This window comes from Gadus morhua, chromosome 18 (genome assembly GCF_902167405.1).
Source record: "Gadus morhua chromosome 18, gadMor3.0, whole genome shotgun sequence".
Taxonomy (NCBI): Eukaryota; Metazoa; Chordata; class Actinopteri; order Gadiformes; family Gadidae; genus Gadus; species Gadus morhua.
In genome coordinates this window covers 6653929-6674540 of record NC_044065.1, presented here as the reverse complement: position 1 = coordinate 6674540, position 20612 = coordinate 6653929, and the positions used below count along the sequence as shown (strand labels likewise).

Below are 20612 nucleotides of genomic sequence, written 5' to 3'. Positions count from 1 at the left end.
CATCTATGACCAGCAGTGGCGTGAAATGCTCCGCCCCTTTCCCCGCTTTACTTCCTTCTTGAGGATGGTCTGACGCAACGCACACACGCCCTGGCTGCCTGTGGCGTAGTAGTGTGTGATAACAATGTTCTTATTAAATTAGTTACTTTGATATTTCATGAATTCTTACGTTTCACAAAACTACAGTGCATCCGCCATATATTTTCTGTGTAAATGTGTAGCAGATGTAGCTACACATATGAATAAATATTTTGTAGCCAGAACTTTCTTTGTAGAAGAAATAAGAACCTCTTATTTATTCAGTAATACATTTAGAAAGTTATAGACGGCAGTTACAAGTACATAACTATATTACGTCACACCATGTAGCTTTGTTGGATAATAGGAACGTAAGTTAAATGGTTTAATTTTCTGACGGAGGAACTAAATTGACGGACGGTATCCATGGTAACGAGTTCGATTGTGGAAAGCGCGATTGAACGTTTGTTGCGCTCAACAACATCCGAGCGACGATGTGTCATTCAAATGAAATCTGATAGGTTTAACATTGTAGGGTATTGTAAAAAAGGTTTTACATTTTTCATGAAGTGGCTGTGACGTCGTTTTGCGAGTGTTGTACTTTCTCCTCGCGGTGAACACCGACGAGCGACGATGTGTTCAAGTTATCCCTGTTACGCCTTGTTGAAACAAAGTGATGATGGCGCTCATCGAGAATGAATGGGCAACATGTCAGTGACCCATCACTAGTGTGGAGGCCACCCGCTTTCACATGACTAAGCCGCTTTGGCATGACTATTACTACAAACGTATAGAGTCCTCGGTGCACCTCGGTCTCACTGAACATGAAGGCGGTGGACGGCGGAGAGCCAGAGCACCTGGAGGCTCAGCTGGCCACCAAGGAGCGAGAGTGGAAGGAGCTCCAGACACTCAGGGCTCGGCAGCTGGAAAGTTCACTCAAAGATGCACAGGAGCAGCTGTCCTCCTTAAGGTGCCGTTATGAACAATGCTTTTTATCGATTGACTTGCTTACATTTACATTTAGGGCATTTCGTAGACGGTGCTTTTGTCCAAAGCGACTTACAATAAGTACATTTGTCATAAGGTTCAGCAATAAATCACTTTCGGTACAGTAAGCTTGCTTGTTTGCTGGATGTGTGACCCCACAGCCAACAGGGACTGAACTAATTTGCTTTGTTACTGGGTCATATAGAAGACAACCATTACTGTATGGCAAGGTTTTGCTCAGCTTTCATCTTCAATAATAGCTGTGTGATCTTTTTCTTCTTCTTCTTCGCAGTTTGGATAACTTTTTCTTAAAGGTTGACTCTTCTTCTTCTTCTTCTTCTTCTTCTTCTTCTTCTTCTTCTTCTTCTTCTTCTTCTTCTTCTTCTTCTTCACGGTTTGGATGACTATATCTTAAAGGTTGGCTCTTCTTCTTCCCCTTCTTCTTCACTGTTTGGATACATAGAGCATAGGCGAAAAACGGTAGGGGATGTCAGTGTGTTAAGGAACAGTGTAGAAGAGTGAAGAACGGTCGTGTTAGGATAAGGATAACCATTCGGATCATGGGCATATCTTCAAAGACCCAAACCCTGCAAAGTAGTCAAAGCAAAACCGATATTCTAATGCGACGCGGGACGATATATACAATGTTGTGTTGGGTCAGGGATGAGGCCAAGTATGAAGTGTTAATCCAGTGACCTGGATAAGCATGTATCTCTGTGTGTGACGTGCACGTGAGGAGTGATGGCTGGCATGTTGGTTCTCCTCAGGCAGCGCTTCAAGCAGCTCAGAGAAGACTTCCAATACAACCTATCTGTGCTGGAGGACAGAGACAGAGAGCTGGAGAGATACGATGCCGAGGCTGCCAAGGCACAGACTGTGGAGAGTGCCAGGTAGTAACACTCATCGAGCCGGGACTATCCACTGCAACACCGTGATCTCATAGGTTCCTATTGGATTGTCCATATCTCAAGTCTATAGCTTTGTTATCCCCATTGATCAAATGCAACCAAATGCCCAAATCAATTTGCATGGCTTTGAAAGAGCAGTAGATAAATTAGCCAAAGTGGTGCTGATCATTATTTGCAGACCTAGTACATAACGTCTGCCCTAACGTCCAAACATTGGAATAGCAGAACCGTCAAGGAGGGTAGGTCAAAGAGAGGTATGGTTTGAGGTCCGGTGTAAACAGGGCCTGACCTGGTCTTTACTCCGCAGGCTGGAGGAGTTGAGCCAGCTGCGTATCCAGGTAGCCAAGCTGTCGGATCAGAAGGCCAGGGAGACCCAGGAGAGGGGCCAGGAGCTGAGACGCAGCCAGCTGAAGGCCACCGAACACAGGGTGCAGCTGGAGAAGCTGCAGGGGTGAGTTTGGGAGTTAGACTGCAGTTAATTATATTAAAGGATCCACATTCATGTACATTATACGATATAGAAAGGTCAACCCACGCAAGAAACGCATATGGAAAATATGGCATCGATATGGTATTCAACAGGCTTACACAATTCCTAATAGATTCCCTAATCGTTTTGACATGCAAAGCATTTTGGATTTAGATGCAGTATTATTCTATCTTATGATCGAGTGTAGATGTCAGTACAGTGCAGGTGTTGATTAGCATCCATGTACATATTAGATTTGATTAGTTGATTACTTTTCACATTAGGTGAAAGAAAATGTATATTGACATGTTGTGAATACAACCCCCTGCACGTTCCTTGGGTTTCTTGTAAATATTTCAATTATTTTCTTAACTACAAAAGAATGACATTCTCAAATATTTATATTTTGATGACATCCTTTAAAATGGAAACTAACATGGCTTTTACGGTTGCAATTAATAGGAGCAAACAAATTAAGCACATTTATGACCTTAACCAAACCATGAATAATTGACTACCTTGGTAATTTCATTTAGTTCTTGATGGTGGCTGTGGCTAAACGTGAGGCTTGAAAGCTTGGGCAGGACTCTTGTAAAGAGTTCACAGATGTAAATCAGTTTGACTATGAGATACATATCTGGGCCCACTAGCATCCCCTGGGTGAGGATAGTGTTTCTTGGTTCACACTCCCACGAAACCTTGACTTGCTGTCTGGTGAATTCCAACATTGCCAGGCCCGGCTTGGACCGCATGTGTAAAAGGAGAAAGGTTGTATACATGCACGTAGAGGCAGGCGCGCATGCACATACACACACAATGAGGGGGGATGTTCTAGTGATGGTGTGTGTGTGTGTGTGTGTGTGTGTGTGTGTGTGTGTGTGTGTGTGTGTGTGTGTGTGTGTGTGTGTGTGTGTGTGTGTGTGTGTGTGTGTGTGTGTGTGTGTGTGTGTGTGTGTGTGTACTGCAGCTCCATGGCTGCTGACCTTCAGAAGCAGAGGGAAGACTACGAGGGGATGAAACGCCATTTAGAACGACGCATCAAAGAAGTGGAGGGAGAGCTGGCCCTGCAGAGACAGGTACACGCGCACGCATACACAAACGTACACACACAGGTGTTCACACGCACAGTGGCGCTGGTGGGTCTGGTGGGTCTGTTGGTTCTTGTGGGGCTGTAGGGGTGGTCTGCCTGGCAGGCCTTTAAATAACTGACAGGCCACCCAGGTATTTAGCACAGGGCTAGACCTTTACACTGACCTCTGCCTGACCTGCAAGTGAGTCATTGTGCTGAACTGGCTCACACTGAGTGTGTGTGTGTGCGTGCTGTCGCTGCCTCCTCTGTGAGGAAACGGGAGAAGGCGCAACAAGCAGAGCGATGACTTGACGGGGATTAATCTTGTACTTTTAAGTGTTGGCACTGGTGCTATGATTTGGTGGACAAATAGTGACAGATACTTCACCGCCACCGAAAAGGAACAGAACGCAATGGTCGGATTTATTGGGATCCAATGGACTAATTTTGTTGCAGAGCTGTGTGTGTGTGTAAGCTATTTTTAGGGTCCAACGTTTGCATGACATAAGACTGGGCTTGTAGGATCAATAGGAGTAATGGTACAGATATACAATTCTGATATTGGAGCTAAGATGATTTGAAAAGGGAATTATATTTTTTATTTAAAATGTTTTAAAATATTTTTTTTAAATACAAGACATGCATACAATTGCATACAATCTTGTAGGAAAAAAAAAGTGAAATGTGTATAAACAGACACAGACACTGAGTATGTAGGCAGGTTTGGTTGTTTTGTGAGTTTTTCCTCCTCTGCGTCTGCAGGAGATGACGGCAGACTTTGACAACGTCCTCCGTCTGAGAGAGCATGAGTTCAACCTGCGAATGGATGAAATGCGCACTGTCTTACTTTCGCATGAAATCAAGGTAAATGTGCATCAGTCAGGTGTGCGCCTGTGTGTGTGTGTGTGTGTGTGCGCTTGTGCGAGCACGCATGCCTGTATTCACCTCTGCATGTCTCCAGTCTTGCAATGAGCATATTTGTGTTTAAGTTGCAGATCGCTATCTAGATTTCGGGTTTGTAATTACATTGAAAAGGTATACTTTGCAATATGCTCTTATGTAATCTCCCCTATATCTCAATCCACTCGTGTGTAGATATGCTTGTAGGGTTTTATTCCTTTGTCCTCATTTAGTCAAATCCAATCAATACCCGACAGTGCAGTGTGTGGCCTATCAATATGTGTGACCTATCTCTGTGACGTTATTTTATGCATGTTTGCCCCCAACCCTGGGCCTTTGTGCAGCTTTACGGGACTACAGACCGTACAAAGGATTTGTTAATTTGACTGAATTTGCACAAGGATAACTGGTTGGCTCATAACGTGTCACAGATTGATTTCTGTGATGCTTTGGAGTTTTTCCTCTATGCATGTTGATAAGCAGGCTTTCTAGGTGTTGGTGGAGGGTTTAATTAGGGACTACGGGGTCTAAAACGCAAACATTATATAGAATTTAATTATATTGTTTCTGATGAATTCCCAACCCTTTTTCATAACTTTTGTTTACTGATACATAACAGTTCGACATATTAGCACATCATAACATAATGCAGTGAAAAATATGATCTTACTGTAGATGTCGTTTATTATTAGTTAATTACAAGATAACCTTTGCCATGTTGTGTAATTAAATGAGGAAGTTCAAGGCTGATGATGAAGGAATGAAAGCCGAATATGATAGCGCCCATGACATGATACCGTGCTGTGATCCAATTTTAGTCAGACATTAAATTGGCTTCTGGTTTCCGCAGACCCCATCATGAACTGTTTCAAAAGACAGACAAGGACAGACAAACCAAATAAATCTATTAACGAGCCGGTGAACCCAATACTGATTTTTATTTTGGTTTTAAACGTGACCATTAGTCTAATATGATCGTCAACATAGTAATTAATGCCATTGTTACTGAAAGAACTCCCCAATTAAGAAAAAAAACACTGTGTACATTCCACTCTCTATGGGCAGCGGCGTATGAGAGAAGGTTTAGCTTTCAGAGCCTTGTAGTATAATGCCACAGAACCACAGAGATGTTATTTGTTCTCAAAATGGAAACACATATCAGCTAGCCTGGTTCCAGACAGTCTAATCTCTAACTGAAAGTTGGGAAATCCAGGAGGACATCTAAAGCTTTCTCGTAGGCCAGGCCTTACTCATTCTGGCTCTGGCCAATCTGCAAGCATGGAAGAAACGAAATAGACCTGCATCACCCATAGCATAGCAGTTACTGTTATTCTCTTTGTTTGTTAGCTGTCATCTTTGATTACACTTAGATGACAGCTAACACAATGTGTGTGTGTGAGTGAGGACATGGGAGTCCTATTTAAGAATAGGACTTCACCTTGAGGGCATACAAGCACCAACACACAACCATAAAATGTTTTAGCAGAAAATAAGAAAGCAAACAGATAATAAATCTAAATTTGAGTGTGTGTGTCTGTCTGTGTGTCTGTCTGTGTGTCTGTGTGTCTGTCTGTGTGTCTGTGTGTGTGTGTGTGTGTTTGTGTGTGCCTGCGTGCCGTGGTCCAGGTGAAGCTGCTCTCCAAAGAGACAGAGTACCAGGCCCAGGCCCAGCAGGAGGCCTCTGACGCACTGCAGGCCTCTGAGGGGCTCTGTGGACAGACCCGGGACCAGCTCCGACACACACACCTGGAGCACGCCGAGACCACCGCTCTCAGGGACAACCGGTACCCTCTGTTTGTCCGTCTGTTTGGGGGATTTACAATGAGTCAAGAAGTTTACTAGTAAACCGTGAATTATAATGTAATGCATTTGATGTGTTGACCATTTTTTGGTACCGAAGGACGCTTTACACAACATAAAAAATAAATAAATAAGAGAATAACAATACATAGAAATCACATCTTTCTCTTTGTCATGACTCAATTCTCGAAACAACCATTGTCATGTTTAAAATATACGTGAACATTGTTTGTTGATTGAGGGTCACATTAATCTACAGTGGTGTGTGTCTGTTTGATTGTGTATTAATGTACACCGTTAACTGCAATGTTTCAAGATGGCTCATAACAGTGAAAATATCTGGATGTTATCACTGTGTCCACGGTGTAACAACCATGTGTACCTCGAATAGGATTCGAGGTACATGTACACATGGTTGTGACACCGTCAACACAGTGATAACACCCAGACATGAGACAACGATTTGTGATCCATGTGATCATATCATTGTATGGGGAGATTGGTACCCATGATTTCCTACTCCTGACTGGATACGTTTACTAGGATTAAGGAACTGGAGAAACGGCAAACAAGGATGGAGGCCAAACTAGGCAAAGAAAAGGAGGAGCATGTTAAAAAGTAGGTGGAAAAATAATCCAAAACCAGTATCTATGTTAAACGGGAATATACTAAGAACGTTGAAACAGACTGTTAACCTATATATCGCTCAAATGGTGAACAGTCTTGCGCCTCGATACTTAAGCTAAGAGGGGCCGGGGATCGAACCAGCGACCATTCGGTTGCCATACAAACTGCTCTTACACTTTTGAAACGGCTGGCCCGCTGCTGTTGAAGAATGAAGACCGCCACTGAGTTAGAAACAAATCCTCCATCGGACGGTTCTCAGGCACCGGGCTCTGGAGCGGGCCCTTCGGGAGCGGGACGGGGCCCTGGCGGCCCAGCAGGAGGCCCTCCACGTCCAGACGGAGGCAGCGGAGACAGCCGCTGGACAGGCCCGCGCCCAGCTTCAGGACCAGCAGAGGACGCTGGCCGAGCGCGACCAGGCCATCCAGAGGTGAGGTGCTGGACGGGAGTCCTGGGGCGATTATTCGTCAAATATCATACCAGATCTTTTTGTTTGTTTTTTAATTATTTATTTCAATGTTTAATGTGGGTTCAAATCTCAGAACAAATCAAATCAAATTTTCTTAATCTTGTACATTTCTTTATAACATAATTCTTGAGATGCAACGGTATGGGATTGTGTTTTGATTTTTAATATCCAGCGTTAGGGTTATATATTCTTTTTATGATTATAATTATTAAAGGTGCTGTAGGTAAGATTTTATGGTATAATTTGATTGTAACCTGTTAGAAATATCTCTGCATCCCGTCTGCCATAGTGAGTCAAACGCTCTGTGAGCATATCTGCTCTGGTGACTGCACCCGCCTCTGTATGAGACCATTTCGATTTTAGACCGTATTAGGGTATCTCTTTCCCCTTTCCTGTAACACTTCTTATCCATCCATTTTTTTTTTTATGTATCTTAACTACAGCAGCTTCAATGAGTATTGTATATGATATATATATGTATATGAGTATATGTATTTTAATATTTTCCCTTTTATATTAGTCCTTGTGTGTACACAGCCTCAGCTCTATTGAGTGATGCGATCACTGTGATTACATAAGCTTCTCATGTCATGACAACCCTCTTTTGTGTGTGTGTGTGTGTGTGTGTGTGTCAGTCTGTGTATGTGTTTGTGTGTGTGTCTAACTCTGTGTGTATGTGTGCGCGGCTGCGCGCGTGCGGGTGTCTAACTCTGTGTGTGCCTTTTTACCCAACAGGCTTCACGGAGAGCTGGAGACGGCCCGCTGCAACTGGGACAAATACATCAAGCAGGCCTCAAAAGAGACGGTTGCCAGGGATACGGCGCTGCTGACTGCGCAGGAGTCGGAGGCCAGACTGAAGAGCGAGCTGGACAGGAGACGCCAGGAAACAGAGAAGTAATCACTCAACGTCTTATAAATGTACTGGTCCACCTGTGCTTCATGCTCCTCCCACCTGTGTCTTAGGCTCCTCCTCCCTGTGCTTCCTGCACCTCCTACCTCTGCTTCAGGCTCATCCTACCTGTGCGTCATGCTCCTCCTACCTGTGATTAAGCTCCTCCTACCTGTGCTAATTGCTCCTCCTACCTGTGCTTCCTTTCCGCCTACCTGCGCTTCATGCTCCTCCTCCCCGTGTCTTTTAGCTCCTACTCCCTGTGTTTTAGCGCCTCCTCCCTGTGTTTTAGCTCCTCCTCCCTGTGTTTTAGCTCCTCTTCCCTGTGTTTTAGCTCCTCCTACCTTTTTTTTAGCTCCTCCTACCTTTGCTTTAGCTCCTCCTACCTTTGCTTTTGCTCCTCCTACCTTTGCTTTTGCTCCTCCTACCTTTGCTTCATGCTCCTCCTACCTGTGTTTTAGCTCCTCCTCCCTGTGCTTCATGCTCCTCCCACCTGTGCTTCATGCTCCTCCCACCTGTGCTTCATGCTCCTCCTACCTGTGCTTCATGCTCCTCCTACCTGTGCTTTATGCTCCTCCTCCCTGTGCTTCATGCTCCTCCTACCTGTGCCTAAGGCTCCTCCCTGTGCTTCATGCTCCTCCTCCCTGTGCTTCATGCTCCTCCTCCCTGTGCTTCATGCTCCTCCTACCTGTGCTTCATGCACCACCCACCTGTGCTTCATGCTCCTCCTCCCTGTGCTTCATGCTCCTCCTACCTGTGTTTTAGCTCCTCCTCCCTGTGTTTTAGCTCCTCCTCCCTGTGCTTCATGCTCCTCCCTCTCCTCCTGCTAGATTCCAGCAGCAGCTGAGCGCAGGGCTGCAGCGAGAGGAGGCCCTGGAGCAGCGGCGTATCCAGGTGGAGCTGGACTGGCAGCGGCGCTGTGAGGAGACCAAGACCCAGCATTACCTGACCAGCCAGGGCCTCATCCAGGGCCTCACACAGGCCAGGGACCAAGTGAGACACACACGCACACACACACAGAAACACACACACACACATAAGAGGGTTGTCACACACACACACACACACGACAAGAGGATTGTCACACACAACTTGCGCAGCAGAGAGACCAGGTCACACCCACACACACACACTGATTTACTCGCAATCCCCACCAATAGGAGACTCTGTGGTTCAGAGACCGTCTCTGATTAGTCAAACTTCAGGCCGGGTGGCATCTGTGCTCATTTTGGGTCTGAAATTGTGAGGCAAGGTGTGCAAATGTACCAAATGTGAACAAACGGATGAACAAACATATGGTTGATTATACACACAGTGAGTGTGATAGGACTGAGAACTGCAGTGTTACTGGGTGAATGTTTCTGGTGTCTCTCTCTCTCTCTCTCTCTCTCTCTCTCTCTCTCTCTCTCTCTCTCTCTCTCTCTCTCTCTCTCTCTCTCTCTCTCTCTCTCTCTCTCTCTCTCTCTGCCAGGCGCAAGCAGAGCTCAAGGAGCGAGGCAGGGAGCTGGAGGAGGCCTCTGTCCTGCTGCAGGCCGTCACGGAGGAGAGGAACCAGGCATTACAGGTGAGGAGGTCAGCACACACCGGAAGGAACTACAGCAGGTCAGCAGGAACTACAAACACGCCAACATGAACCACAAACACACCAACATGAACTAGAAACACCCCAACATGAACCACAAACACGTCAACATGAACCACAAACACATCAACATGAACTAGAAACACCCCAACATGAACCACAAACACGTCAACATGAACTAGAAACATTCCAACATGAACTAAAAAAACTCTTCATAAATCCCCCCCCCCCCCCCCCCCCCCCAAATCTGATAGTCAATGGAAAAAGCCTGAGCAGTTTTTTAACCCCGTCCCTATATAAGTACAAAGTTGAAGTTGCTGATAGGCATTTATAAAGTGTTGATGGCAGGCCAGTTGCTCAAACAGTTGGTTTGATTCTCACGTAAGGTCACATGACAGACTGCCTTTTGTTGAGTGAGGTGCATTGGCACCGCTACGCGATCTCTTTCTGGCTGATAATTAATCGGCAACAATAAGTGGCTTTAAATAGAAAACCGGAACACACACACACACACACACACAGACACACACACACACACACACACACACACACACACACACACACACACACACACACACACACACACACACACACACACACACACACACACACACACAAACACAAACTCGTATGTACTCACGCACACACTCTTATGTACACACACATCATACACACTCTTATGGACGTACACGCATTCACTCACACACAGTCACACACACACTCATGTACTCACACACACTCATATATACACACTCACACACCCTTATATGTAGACACAGACACACACACACACACACACTCATATATACACACACACTCATATGTACACACACACACACACACACACCCTCGCTCGGTTTCAATCCATCCTTTCCCCGTGGCAAGTGCCCCGTCACGGGACCCTGGTCTCTTGCCCCGTGACAAGTGTGTCCCTGATCGTTCCTAGAATAGCTGCACACGTGTTCCCCCGGCCCTCCTTGCGCATGTCGTACCTTCACTGGACAGTGCTAATCTGGTTGTAATGGGCGAGAACATGAGCTGAGACTGAAGCTACCCCTGGAAGCTATGACTGTAAGGTAGTGAGTATAACATGAGGAGGCTTCAGTCAGCAGACCAGAACCTGAGGAGGATTTGTGTTCTGAATGTAGTTGTACTGTAATACTGTAATATTACAGTACAGAGTACTGGCCTGTGCATAAGCCACAACCACTGTGAAAATGACTGCAAATAATGTGTTTGTTGGTGAATAATTCATACCACATTCAATCCCGGTTGCAATTGTTCCCCCCCTGAGAAACACAGCGGCTACACTTCGCTTGGTTTTGTCTGTTGTGATGGAGATGCATTAGCTGCTGATCTATTTTGATTATTATTAGAGTTGTTATTAAGTTAAGAGGTATTGGTACTAGCCTCTGTGTGCGTCAACATCCTGGATCGGTTTCGTCCCTAATGGCTGAGCTGGCTCTTTCTGGCTCATACGCCTCTTTTCATTATCCTGGTCCCGATCGATATGAATCCTACTTAATTATACTTCTATAAAAGCCCTCTGAGCTCTCCAGGAAATATATCCTGTCTTGTATATTGTTTCACGGCAAGAGTTCAAGCTTATTTCGTTTTCCACATTATGTATTACATGCTACTCATTTTATTAGGTTGGCTAAGATTGGAGAGTTTTCCAAATTTGTTTTCAATGTCACTCGCCCCACCTAGTGTTCAAGAATGCAAACGCCACCACGTGTGTTAACCAAGGTGGACGGTTTGATAGCAGTACTTTTAATAGTTTTTAGGATTGGTATCGTAACTGCAACCCCAGCTGTAGTAAACCAACCAGCATGGCCAGGTTCTTGATTCACAACAAGCAAATTAGCCAACCAGCTAGAAACCTTCTATGCAACGCATCTACACACATTGGATTGGATTGGATTGGATTGGATTGGATCACTTTATTGTCATTGTGCAGAGTACAACGAAATGAGGTTTTGTGACCAACCAGAAGTGCCAAAGAGCAGTAAAGTGCAGTTTGTACATGAATTATACAGTATCAGAGCAGCATATAGGTACAATAAGTGCAGTATATATAAATATAATATAATAAAATAAATAGAGTACTATGGGTGTTGATACAGGGGATATGTACATTCAAGTAGAGGGATAATTGTCCAGTCAACTAGTATGGATTAGTGCAAATGATGGCATTCACTGTGATAATTATGTATGTTATAATGTGCGCTGCGTTGTCCATGACAAATAAACTAAAAAATAAAAAAAGTATCAAACACATTAGCAAGGTTTCTGACTTCACGCCACTTCCATGGGAGTGTAGTAAGAGACGGTCCCACATCCAGAGGGGACTCTACAGTGGCCCCCCTTCACCCGCGCGGTGCTGTCTGTCCCTGGCAGGGTGTTCTCGGGGCCCCAGGTCCAGTAGGGTCGGAGCTGGTCTCCCGCCTGCAGGAGCAGAACAGCAGCCTGAGGGCCGTGGTGGCCCAGATGAGGACGGACATGGAGGGCCTCGGTGGGGCCCCTCTTCCTCGGCCAGCCACCACCGCGAGGACCCAGGCAGAGCCCGGAGCGTCGTCCGAGCACACGGCGCCCCCTACTGGAGGACCGGACGTGACCAGGCCAGAAGGTGCGGTTTTTAGTGGAGCGTGTTGCAATCAACAAAAGAAAGAATTTGCTCCTGTTCATCTTCCTATGCTGAGCTCCTGCGTTTGTAGCCTTTCGGCAGAATGTTTGAAAATGTAGGAATCAGAAGCACAGAAAACAGTGTCAGGATTTTCCATCATGGAATGGTTTTATATAATTAAATCATTTATCCTTTGTAACTTTTTGTCAAACAGTGGTATGTTCAATAAAGTCCACACACAGGATACAGAACAAATAATTACCCAGGTACTACACGTCGTTTCACTGGTTGTAAAACGTCAACCCGGTGACTGCATGTTGCTTGTGTGAGGTCTGCAGGCACGCCAGAGTACACGCGTGCGCTCGAGCAGGAAGTGTCTGAACTGAAGAGGCGCTGCAGGCAGCTGGAAGAGCAGCTATCGGGCGCCACAACCACACCAGAGACGCCAACGCTGTGGCGGGCCCCTGTTGCCCCTGTGGCCCCCGAGAACACGTACATGCAGAACCACATTCGCTTGCTCAATGAAACCATCGGTAGGTCCTCGGAAGCTGACACCTCAAGATTCATAACAACTCACATCTGTATGCGATTGTCTTTTTGTGTTGTGTGTCTTTTGTTGTGTATAGTGCCGCCGCTTATATAAATGTTCTTGGGTTAAAGATAGGGGAATACTATAGAACTCAACATTGAGCACCCCCTTTTTTGAACAGCTGCAGGGGCTCAATGGTGAATTTCTCATTCATTCACTCCCACTGACATTTCAGACAATCCATTAAAAAAATATACATAAAGAGAAGATCTAAGCATTAACCAGATGTAACGGTCCAGCAGTCTCATTTTCAACATGTTGACCAGCGTGTGTGTGTGTGTGTGTTTGTGTGTGTGTGTTTGTGTTCCTTCCTCCACAACCCCACACCAGAATCCTGGGTTTCATCTACCAATCGAAGAGCAGTTTTTACCAGCTCAGGGTCATTGCTAAGATGAAACCCCATTTATCATTTCACAATCTGGAAAAAGTAATACACGCCTTCATTACATCACGGCTGGATAACTGCAACTCCCTTTACCTAGGACTCCCTCAATCACTCCTCTCTCGCCTTCAGCTGGTCCAGAACTCCGCAGCAAGGCTGCTGACTGGATCCAGAGAGCGGGATCATATAACCCCCATTCTAGCTTCCCTCCACTGGTTGCCCATCCAGCAAAGAATTCGTTTTAAAACCCCACTTATGGTTTTTAAAGCCCTAAATGGCCTGGCCTCGCCCTACATCACAGAGCTCATCCACCGCCACTCAGCTCCCAGGTCCCTTAGAATCATGTAGTATGGGTCTCCTGAACGTTCCACTCACTAGATTAAAACAGAGGGGCGACAGGGCTTTTGCTGTGGCTGCCCCCCGCCTTTGGAACGAACTGCCGCCTTCGATTAGAGAGGCTCCTTCCGTCACCATTTTTAAATCTATGCTCAAAACACACCTCTTCTCCCTGGCCTTTCCTCCCCTGTTGTGATGCGTTGTTTATTTTTATGTTTTTCACGTACTGTCTATGTATGTGGTATGTGTTCTTTTATATGCCTCTTTGCACCATGTATGGCACTTTGGCCAGTGAAAGCTGTTGTTAAATGTGCCTTATAAATAAATTGTACTTACTAACTTACTTACTTACTTCCTTCCTCCAAGGTGGTCTGCGTTTGGAGAAGGTAGCGAGCGGAGCGGCTCAGAAGAAGCAGGAGGTGAGGATAGCCCACCTGGAGTCGGCCATCGCCGGCCTCACTCAACAGGTAGCTACCGCCTCTTGCGCAGGGAATGACAAAACGATCAGGGTTCGCAAACTCTTCAGGTTTCCCTTTGTCCCTCTAGGGCTATGCTGAGCAGGCAGAGGGGGGAGGGCTACGGCTGGAACTGGCCAATCAGAAGTCTAAATGGGCCTCTACAGAGTCCGGCCTCAGGCAGCGTCTGGCTGCAGTAGAGATGGAGCTGGAGGCGGTGAGAAAAGAGAAGGAGGAGTACCAGAAAGGAAACATTCTTAACAACCTGGACACCGTCGCTCTGAGGAACCAGGTAAATAATATTTAATCTTCATGTTGAGTGAATTATAATATATTTTATTCAGAATTGTAACAAATTTCACATAATGCTGCGTACCCTGGCTTATCAGACAAAGTAATGTTTCTGTTTCATGGGCCAAAGGGTTAGGATGAGGATGTGAAGCAGGCTGTGTAGACTGAAATGCATTCATTCATTATATTCAGACACACACATGCACATACTTTAAGAGTAGTCAGTAGCTTATTGAGTTCCATTCCAGTTTTGGCTCAGTTTTATGATTTTGGTCACATGATTCGTATGTTATAAGCATGTATTTCAAATGTCCACAGACTCCTCTCCTACTACTGTGTTTTGACCACAGGTGTCGGCTCTAAAGTTGGACATTGCTAGCAGGAGGGACCCCATAGTGTGCGAACAGGTAACAGAATCACCATACTCATGGGTCTAAAGTATAATTCATAACTTGTAGTACATAGATGGGAAGCTAGAGGTGGATGTACAATGCATGACTCACGATAGCAGAGTTAGTTTCGAGAACCAGTTTAAAGGATTATTACAGATCTCTATATAATGTCACGTAAATTCATTATATTCCTATTCATGATCCGGTAATCCTTCTCCCTTCCTCAACATAATATTCCATCCATTCTTTTACCAGATCTGACTCATGGACAGAACCGTTTTTGCCCGTGTGAAAACGATCAGAGCCATGTTTATTTAACAACAACTGCGTTACACACTTCCTCACTAACTGTCCCTTCTGGGTCCTCCTCTTCTAGAGTGAGATGGTGGGACAGCTCCGGGAGGAGAACCTGGCCCTGCGACGGCAGCTCGCCTCCCCGGGGGGTCTGGGGCCTGGGGCGGGATGGGTCGGCGGGGGCGACGGCCCCCTGCAGGCCAAGCTGAAGCAGGCGGTGCGTTACATCGCCAGGCTGAGCCGAGACAAGCAGCAGCTCATTGCCATGGGTAACGGGCTCCGTGCCCAGCTCCAAACATCTGGACCAGAGGGTACGATACTCTACATACACCTTGCTCCAACATCTGGATTCAACTAGACAGTGCTCCAACATCTGGACTAGACGCTTAGGGCTGCAAAATAATGACAATCTTGATAATCAAATTGATAATTGTGATTATACATTGTGATGATTAGCATTATTTACTGCTATTCACTGGTTTTCCCAGATTATCAATTAAATTCATAACCTGGGGGCCCCACTGTATATAAAACAACTATAATAAGAGCAATTGCTGAGTTGTAACTGTTCATATTTTTTTGTTGCCTTTCACGATAAGCTTATTCTAGGGGCCAGAATGGTATTATTTAACCCCAGATATGGAATCATGATTTCCCTATGAAGAGACCTGTATCGTACCGTTTGGGACTCCCAACACAGAGGTCCCGGGCTCTGCCAGAGCACCAGAGACCCCAGCTGGGGAGAGAGACAGGGGGCAGCCGGACCACCACCTGGCCACCCTGGAGAAGCTACAGTACCAGCTCACCACACAGGTGAGACCCCAACCCAACAATCACCTCGGAGAGCGGCCTCTAGTGCCCTCTAGTGGTCAAATTAAAATCCATCCATCCCTATTTCCGGAGCTCGGATCAGAATGATCTCTCTCCAATCCGAGTCTTGGAGGGTTTTCATCAAAGTATTGTTTGGTTGAACTCATAACAGGGTTCTCCTTAAGTCTAATTTGATCAATTATTCGGTGTAGCAGCGCTTTAAAGTTTGCAGACTTGAAGGCCTAACTTTGTACTGCAAAGAAATCTTTTTGTTTGCATGAGATACACATTTCATCAATGTTATTTTCTATAAAAAGAAATATTTCTACATCTCCACCCTTGCACAAAATTCTGTCGAGTCTCCTGGGTCGTGCGTGTGCTCTATGCCCACCAGAGGGCACTGTGTACTGAAGTATGAGTGTGCTTGCATGTGTGTGTGCCAAACAGGAGCTACAGTACGCTCAGAGGGCGCAGGGGGTGCCCATCGTCACGGTGAGAACGCTCCTGTCTGAAAGCGACAGTGGGAGTCAAAAAGGTGCTGCCAACCCCTGGGGTCAGGGACGCAAGGAAACAGCCAGGAGAGAGGTGACTGACTCTAAGTACCGACAAGAGCCCAGACTTCTGTGACTCCCTTACAGACTCATTTTCCTTCCTACTCTGAATGAGAATTAAAAGGCAAAGCATTGCATGATGATCGTCGTGTCAATCATTGTGTTTATCATAACGAAAATAAAAAAAAAGAACCATGAACCAGAACTACAGTTGAGTGTACAATAAAAGGCATATATGTATGAAACATTTTGTGAGTGTCCCATCTTTGGTGTCTGCTGCTCCTTTTTTAGATGTCGAGTAGTATGGACAGGCCTCCGGATCACCGAGACACCGGACCCCAGCCGCGCTCCAGCTCCTCAGGCCCCCTGATGTCGTCGGTAGCGTCGGAGGGATCTCTGAGGGAGATGTGGCAGATGCTGGACCGGGACCTCAGCCCCTCGCTGCTCACTGAAGGTACCTGGTGCTCGGACGCTCACCTGGTGCTCTGCTCCTCACCTGGTGCTCTGCTCCTCACCTGGTGCTCAGACGCTCACCTGGTGCTCAGACGCTCACCTGGTGCTCAGCTCCTCTCCTGGTGCTCAGACGCTCACCTGGTGCTCAGTCGCTCACCTGGTGCTCAGACGCTCACCTGGTGCTCAGACGCTCACCTGGTGCTCAGTCGCTCACCTGGTGCTCAGTCGCTCACCTGGTGCTCAGCTCCTCATCTGTCTGCCCACATCCTTGTTCAATTACTGGTTTTCATTCCAAACATGATTTTCTAATATTTTTCTTATATATATATAGTGTATATATAGAGATACATCTATATAGAATCTGATAGATGTATCTCTAGATATATCTATCTATATTTATCTATATACTATGTATCTATCTATAGATATATAGATATATACTGTATATATGTATTTTTTTTCTCGGTAGATATTATTATATATTAATAATTAATATTATATATTCGTTATGTATCATTTAACATTTATCTGTTTTGTTTCAACATTGCCCCAGCCCGATGTCAAAGGGACATTTTTCATATGATCAAATTAATCGTTTGTGTGTCTTGTGCCGCACACCCCCTCAGAACATTGTGAAGTAAAGAAGGTCAAGGTATTTTTATTCTGAGATGCCAAATACCCATGATGGTTGCCTAATGTGTGTGTGGTTGCACACACCATTTCAGAGTCTAAAAGATTACCTTCTGGGGAACACTTTCCCAACCAGATCAGAACGGGGATCAATGACAACCGTTTCACGACTCCTGAAAGGAAAAAACCCTACTATTGACCTACTTCTTTAGAGAGGAGCCCGTTGGGCCTTTTATATATTATTTATAAGATACAACAGTATTGCTGTTTTGAGATTCAATAGTAATTACAGATACGTCATTTTATTTATTTATCTCTAAGATCACTCTGGAAAGGTGGAGCAGTTATTTTTTAACCTACAGTTGGAGTGTGTGTTTGAGCGAAGGCCGGTCAGTGACTCTTTCTGCAAGCTGCCAGGTCAACTACAAGGTTGGCGGGTTGGAGCATCGCCAGGTGATAGTTGACTGGTCAGGGTGTTAGGTGTCATCTTTGACTAATTGGGGCATTGCTAGGTGATGGTTGATTGGTTGGGTTGTGGCCAGTTCATTGTTGGCTGGTCGGGGCGTGGCAAGGTGATAGTGGGCTTGTAAGGGTGTTGTCAGGTGATCTTTGAGCTGGTTGGGGCATCACTAGGTGATCTGTGGCTGGTTGGGGCATCACTAGCTGACCTTGGACTGGTTAGGGCATCACGAGCAGGAGATCTTTGAGCTGGTTGGGGAAGTGCCCAGGATGTAGAGGGTTGGTTGTGGGCGTGGTCAAGGGATATGTACTCGCTTGATTCTTGTAATTTCTTGGTTGTATCTTCATGGTTTCATGCACTTATTGTAAGTGGCCTAGGATAAAAGTGTCAGCTTAATGAATGTTATGTAGCAAGGTAAGTCTCGTCTCTGTGATAAAGGGATGCAGGGATGTTGAAGTGCTTTTTAGAGAGGGGAAGCTTCTCACACACTGGTGTCCATTTGATCTCCACTGTAGGTGAAGCAGAGCTGGACAGGCCAGCCTTCCCAGTTCCTGCTGGGCCTGTTGGCTCAGATTCCCAGTTGAGGCTGCAGGGCATCAAGGTGAGGAGCACGAGCGTGGCCCCATTTCCCGACAGGAGCAGGCCCGGGAAAACCACTTCACATCAAGCCAAGACCAGCAGGACGGCTGGAGCCACCACCACCAACAGGGCCAGTAGAATAAGGAACTACAACGTCAAAGACTGAAGCTTGGGCTTGGTTGTGTGTGTTGGTGTTAATCAGCTGGTTAACATGGGTTGACCGTGACCAAATGGACATTACATGTTAGGCAGCTGACACAGCTTTGGACCTGTGGAAGAATGGCTCGCTGGTCATCTTATAGTCCAGGAGAGGAAAAAGAATGCCAGCAATCATGCCGCACGGTAATCCTGCCTTTTAATATGTTTCAGGACAAAGTAATGAATGTTTCTTTCTGTAGCTCTGTACGTGTACCAATTGTATTGATTTGAAACTGTAGAATCAAAATGTTTGATTGGCGGAATCAAAAGAGGCTATGAGTACCTTAACTATAGAATAAATACTTATTTACACATGTACAGTGGAAAGCGCACATTATTACATTGAAGTATTGCAGTATTTAGGTGAAGGGATTTTTGACAGCACAAAAAAAATATTTTTTAATAAAGCTACATAGATTAAAGGTTGGGTATGGGATTTGAGAAACGCCAGCAGATTTTGAAAATACACAACTCAAATGGTCCTACCCCCTCTCCTTCAACGCTGACTCTGACTCCACCCATTCCAAGTCCTGGGTTGGCTCGTTCGTTCGCGAACCGGTTCGAATGACCGAGTCTTTAGGACGAACGAACTGAACCGGTTCGTCTCTCTCGTTCGTTCGGTCGTCTCGTTCACCATTCGATTCACCGGAGACTCGACTGAACGAACGAACGAGTTTCCGGTAGCACTAACTCCACTGAGTCTGACTGACTCAACTGAGAACCGTGCAATGGTGTGCTTTCCATGATGCGATTCACCGTTACCGGAAACTAGGCTGAATCGCGAACGACTCCTCCACGTTCAGTCGAGTTTCCGGTGAATCGATTCACCGGAAACTCGACTGAACTAGGAGGGTGTTCGCCTGGTTTCCGGTAGCGGTAAATCGCATCATGGAATGGACCCCATTGCACGGTTCTCAGCTGAGTCAGTCAGACTCAGTGGAGTTAGTGCTACCGGAAACTCGACTGAACGAACGAACGAACGAACGAACGATTCGCGAACGACTCCTCGTGGCGAACTGAATCACGCGAACTGGGTCACAGTAACGAATCATTGAATCCACCAGTGAGTACATTAGGTTTAGGATTATCGCGTGATCTCGTGATCTCGCGTGAATACGGCTGGCTCGCAAGGCAGCGCTACGCTGCCGTTACGCGCTCACCCAATCATATCAGTCTATTCCAGAGATCTTCTTTCGCAAATCTTTCCTATTGCAAAGTTTGCTCAAACTTACCTACTCTACACTACAGGCCTACTTGTTTATGTGATGGTTTAGTGTATAGTGTGTCACAGCATACAGGCAGGTTGTCCGCTGGGCGGACGGAGTTCTAGGCAGGGACAGGTGATATTAGGAGTTCTAGGCAGGCACTGCCTTGGCACTTTGAAGTGGGCTATAGACCGAATTTCACATAAGTTCAGGCACTGACTGATATGACCATATTAACCGGTGTGCTGACTACTTGTACACAAGGAACTATGTGATTTGACTGTATAGATTTTGAGAAATTGTCATTTGAAGAACGTACACATGCTTATTCTCCCATTTGCAAATTGCATTATGTCAGCACTTTGAAGTGGGCTATAGACCGAATTTCACATAAGTTCAGGCACTGACTGATATATGACCATACTAACTGTTGTACCGACTACTTGTACACAAGGAACCATTTGATTTTACTGTATAGATTTAGAGAAAATGTCATTTAAAAAAACGTACACATGCATATTCTGCTGGCCAATGGAGTCGAAGGTCCGCACTGGCGACCAACTTGCCACAGTCAGCTGCTCACCCATAACACTGTGTTGACCTCGTAGTGGTACATGTACTTTTTAAATAACCATAACCACCTTGC

General features: G+C 45.7%; 1 protein-coding gene across 2 annotated transcripts; it reads left to right on the top strand.

Annotated features, from left to right (window-relative positions):
* The first annotated feature begins 55 nt into the window (after positions 1-55).
* On the top strand, positions 56-19079 carry LOC115531551 (coiled-coil domain-containing protein 57). 2 transcript variants are annotated; one of them, XM_030340900.1, is made up of 21 exons: positions 56-988; positions 1773-1895; positions 2221-2364; positions 3350-3458; positions 4214-4315; positions 5978-6135; positions 6695-6769; positions 7038-7205; positions 7980-8138; positions 8964-9126; positions 9605-9697; positions 12116-12344; positions 12680-12874; positions 14015-14115; positions 14195-14395; positions 14745-14801; positions 15163-15391; positions 15781-15893; positions 16338-16475; positions 16733-16895; positions 18500-19079. In XM_030340900.1, exons 1-21 carry the CDS (start codon positions 843-845, stop codon positions 18727-18729), a joined length of 3096 nt encoding a protein of 1031 aa, XP_030196760.1. In that variant the 5' UTR covers positions 56-842; the 3' UTR covers positions 18730-19079. The 2 variants fall into 2 exon arrangements, with proteins under 2 accessions (XP_030196760.1, XP_030196759.1); XM_030340899.1 differs by having other exon boundaries at positions 15745-15893.
* The last annotated feature ends 1533 nt before the right edge of the window (positions 19080-20612 follow it).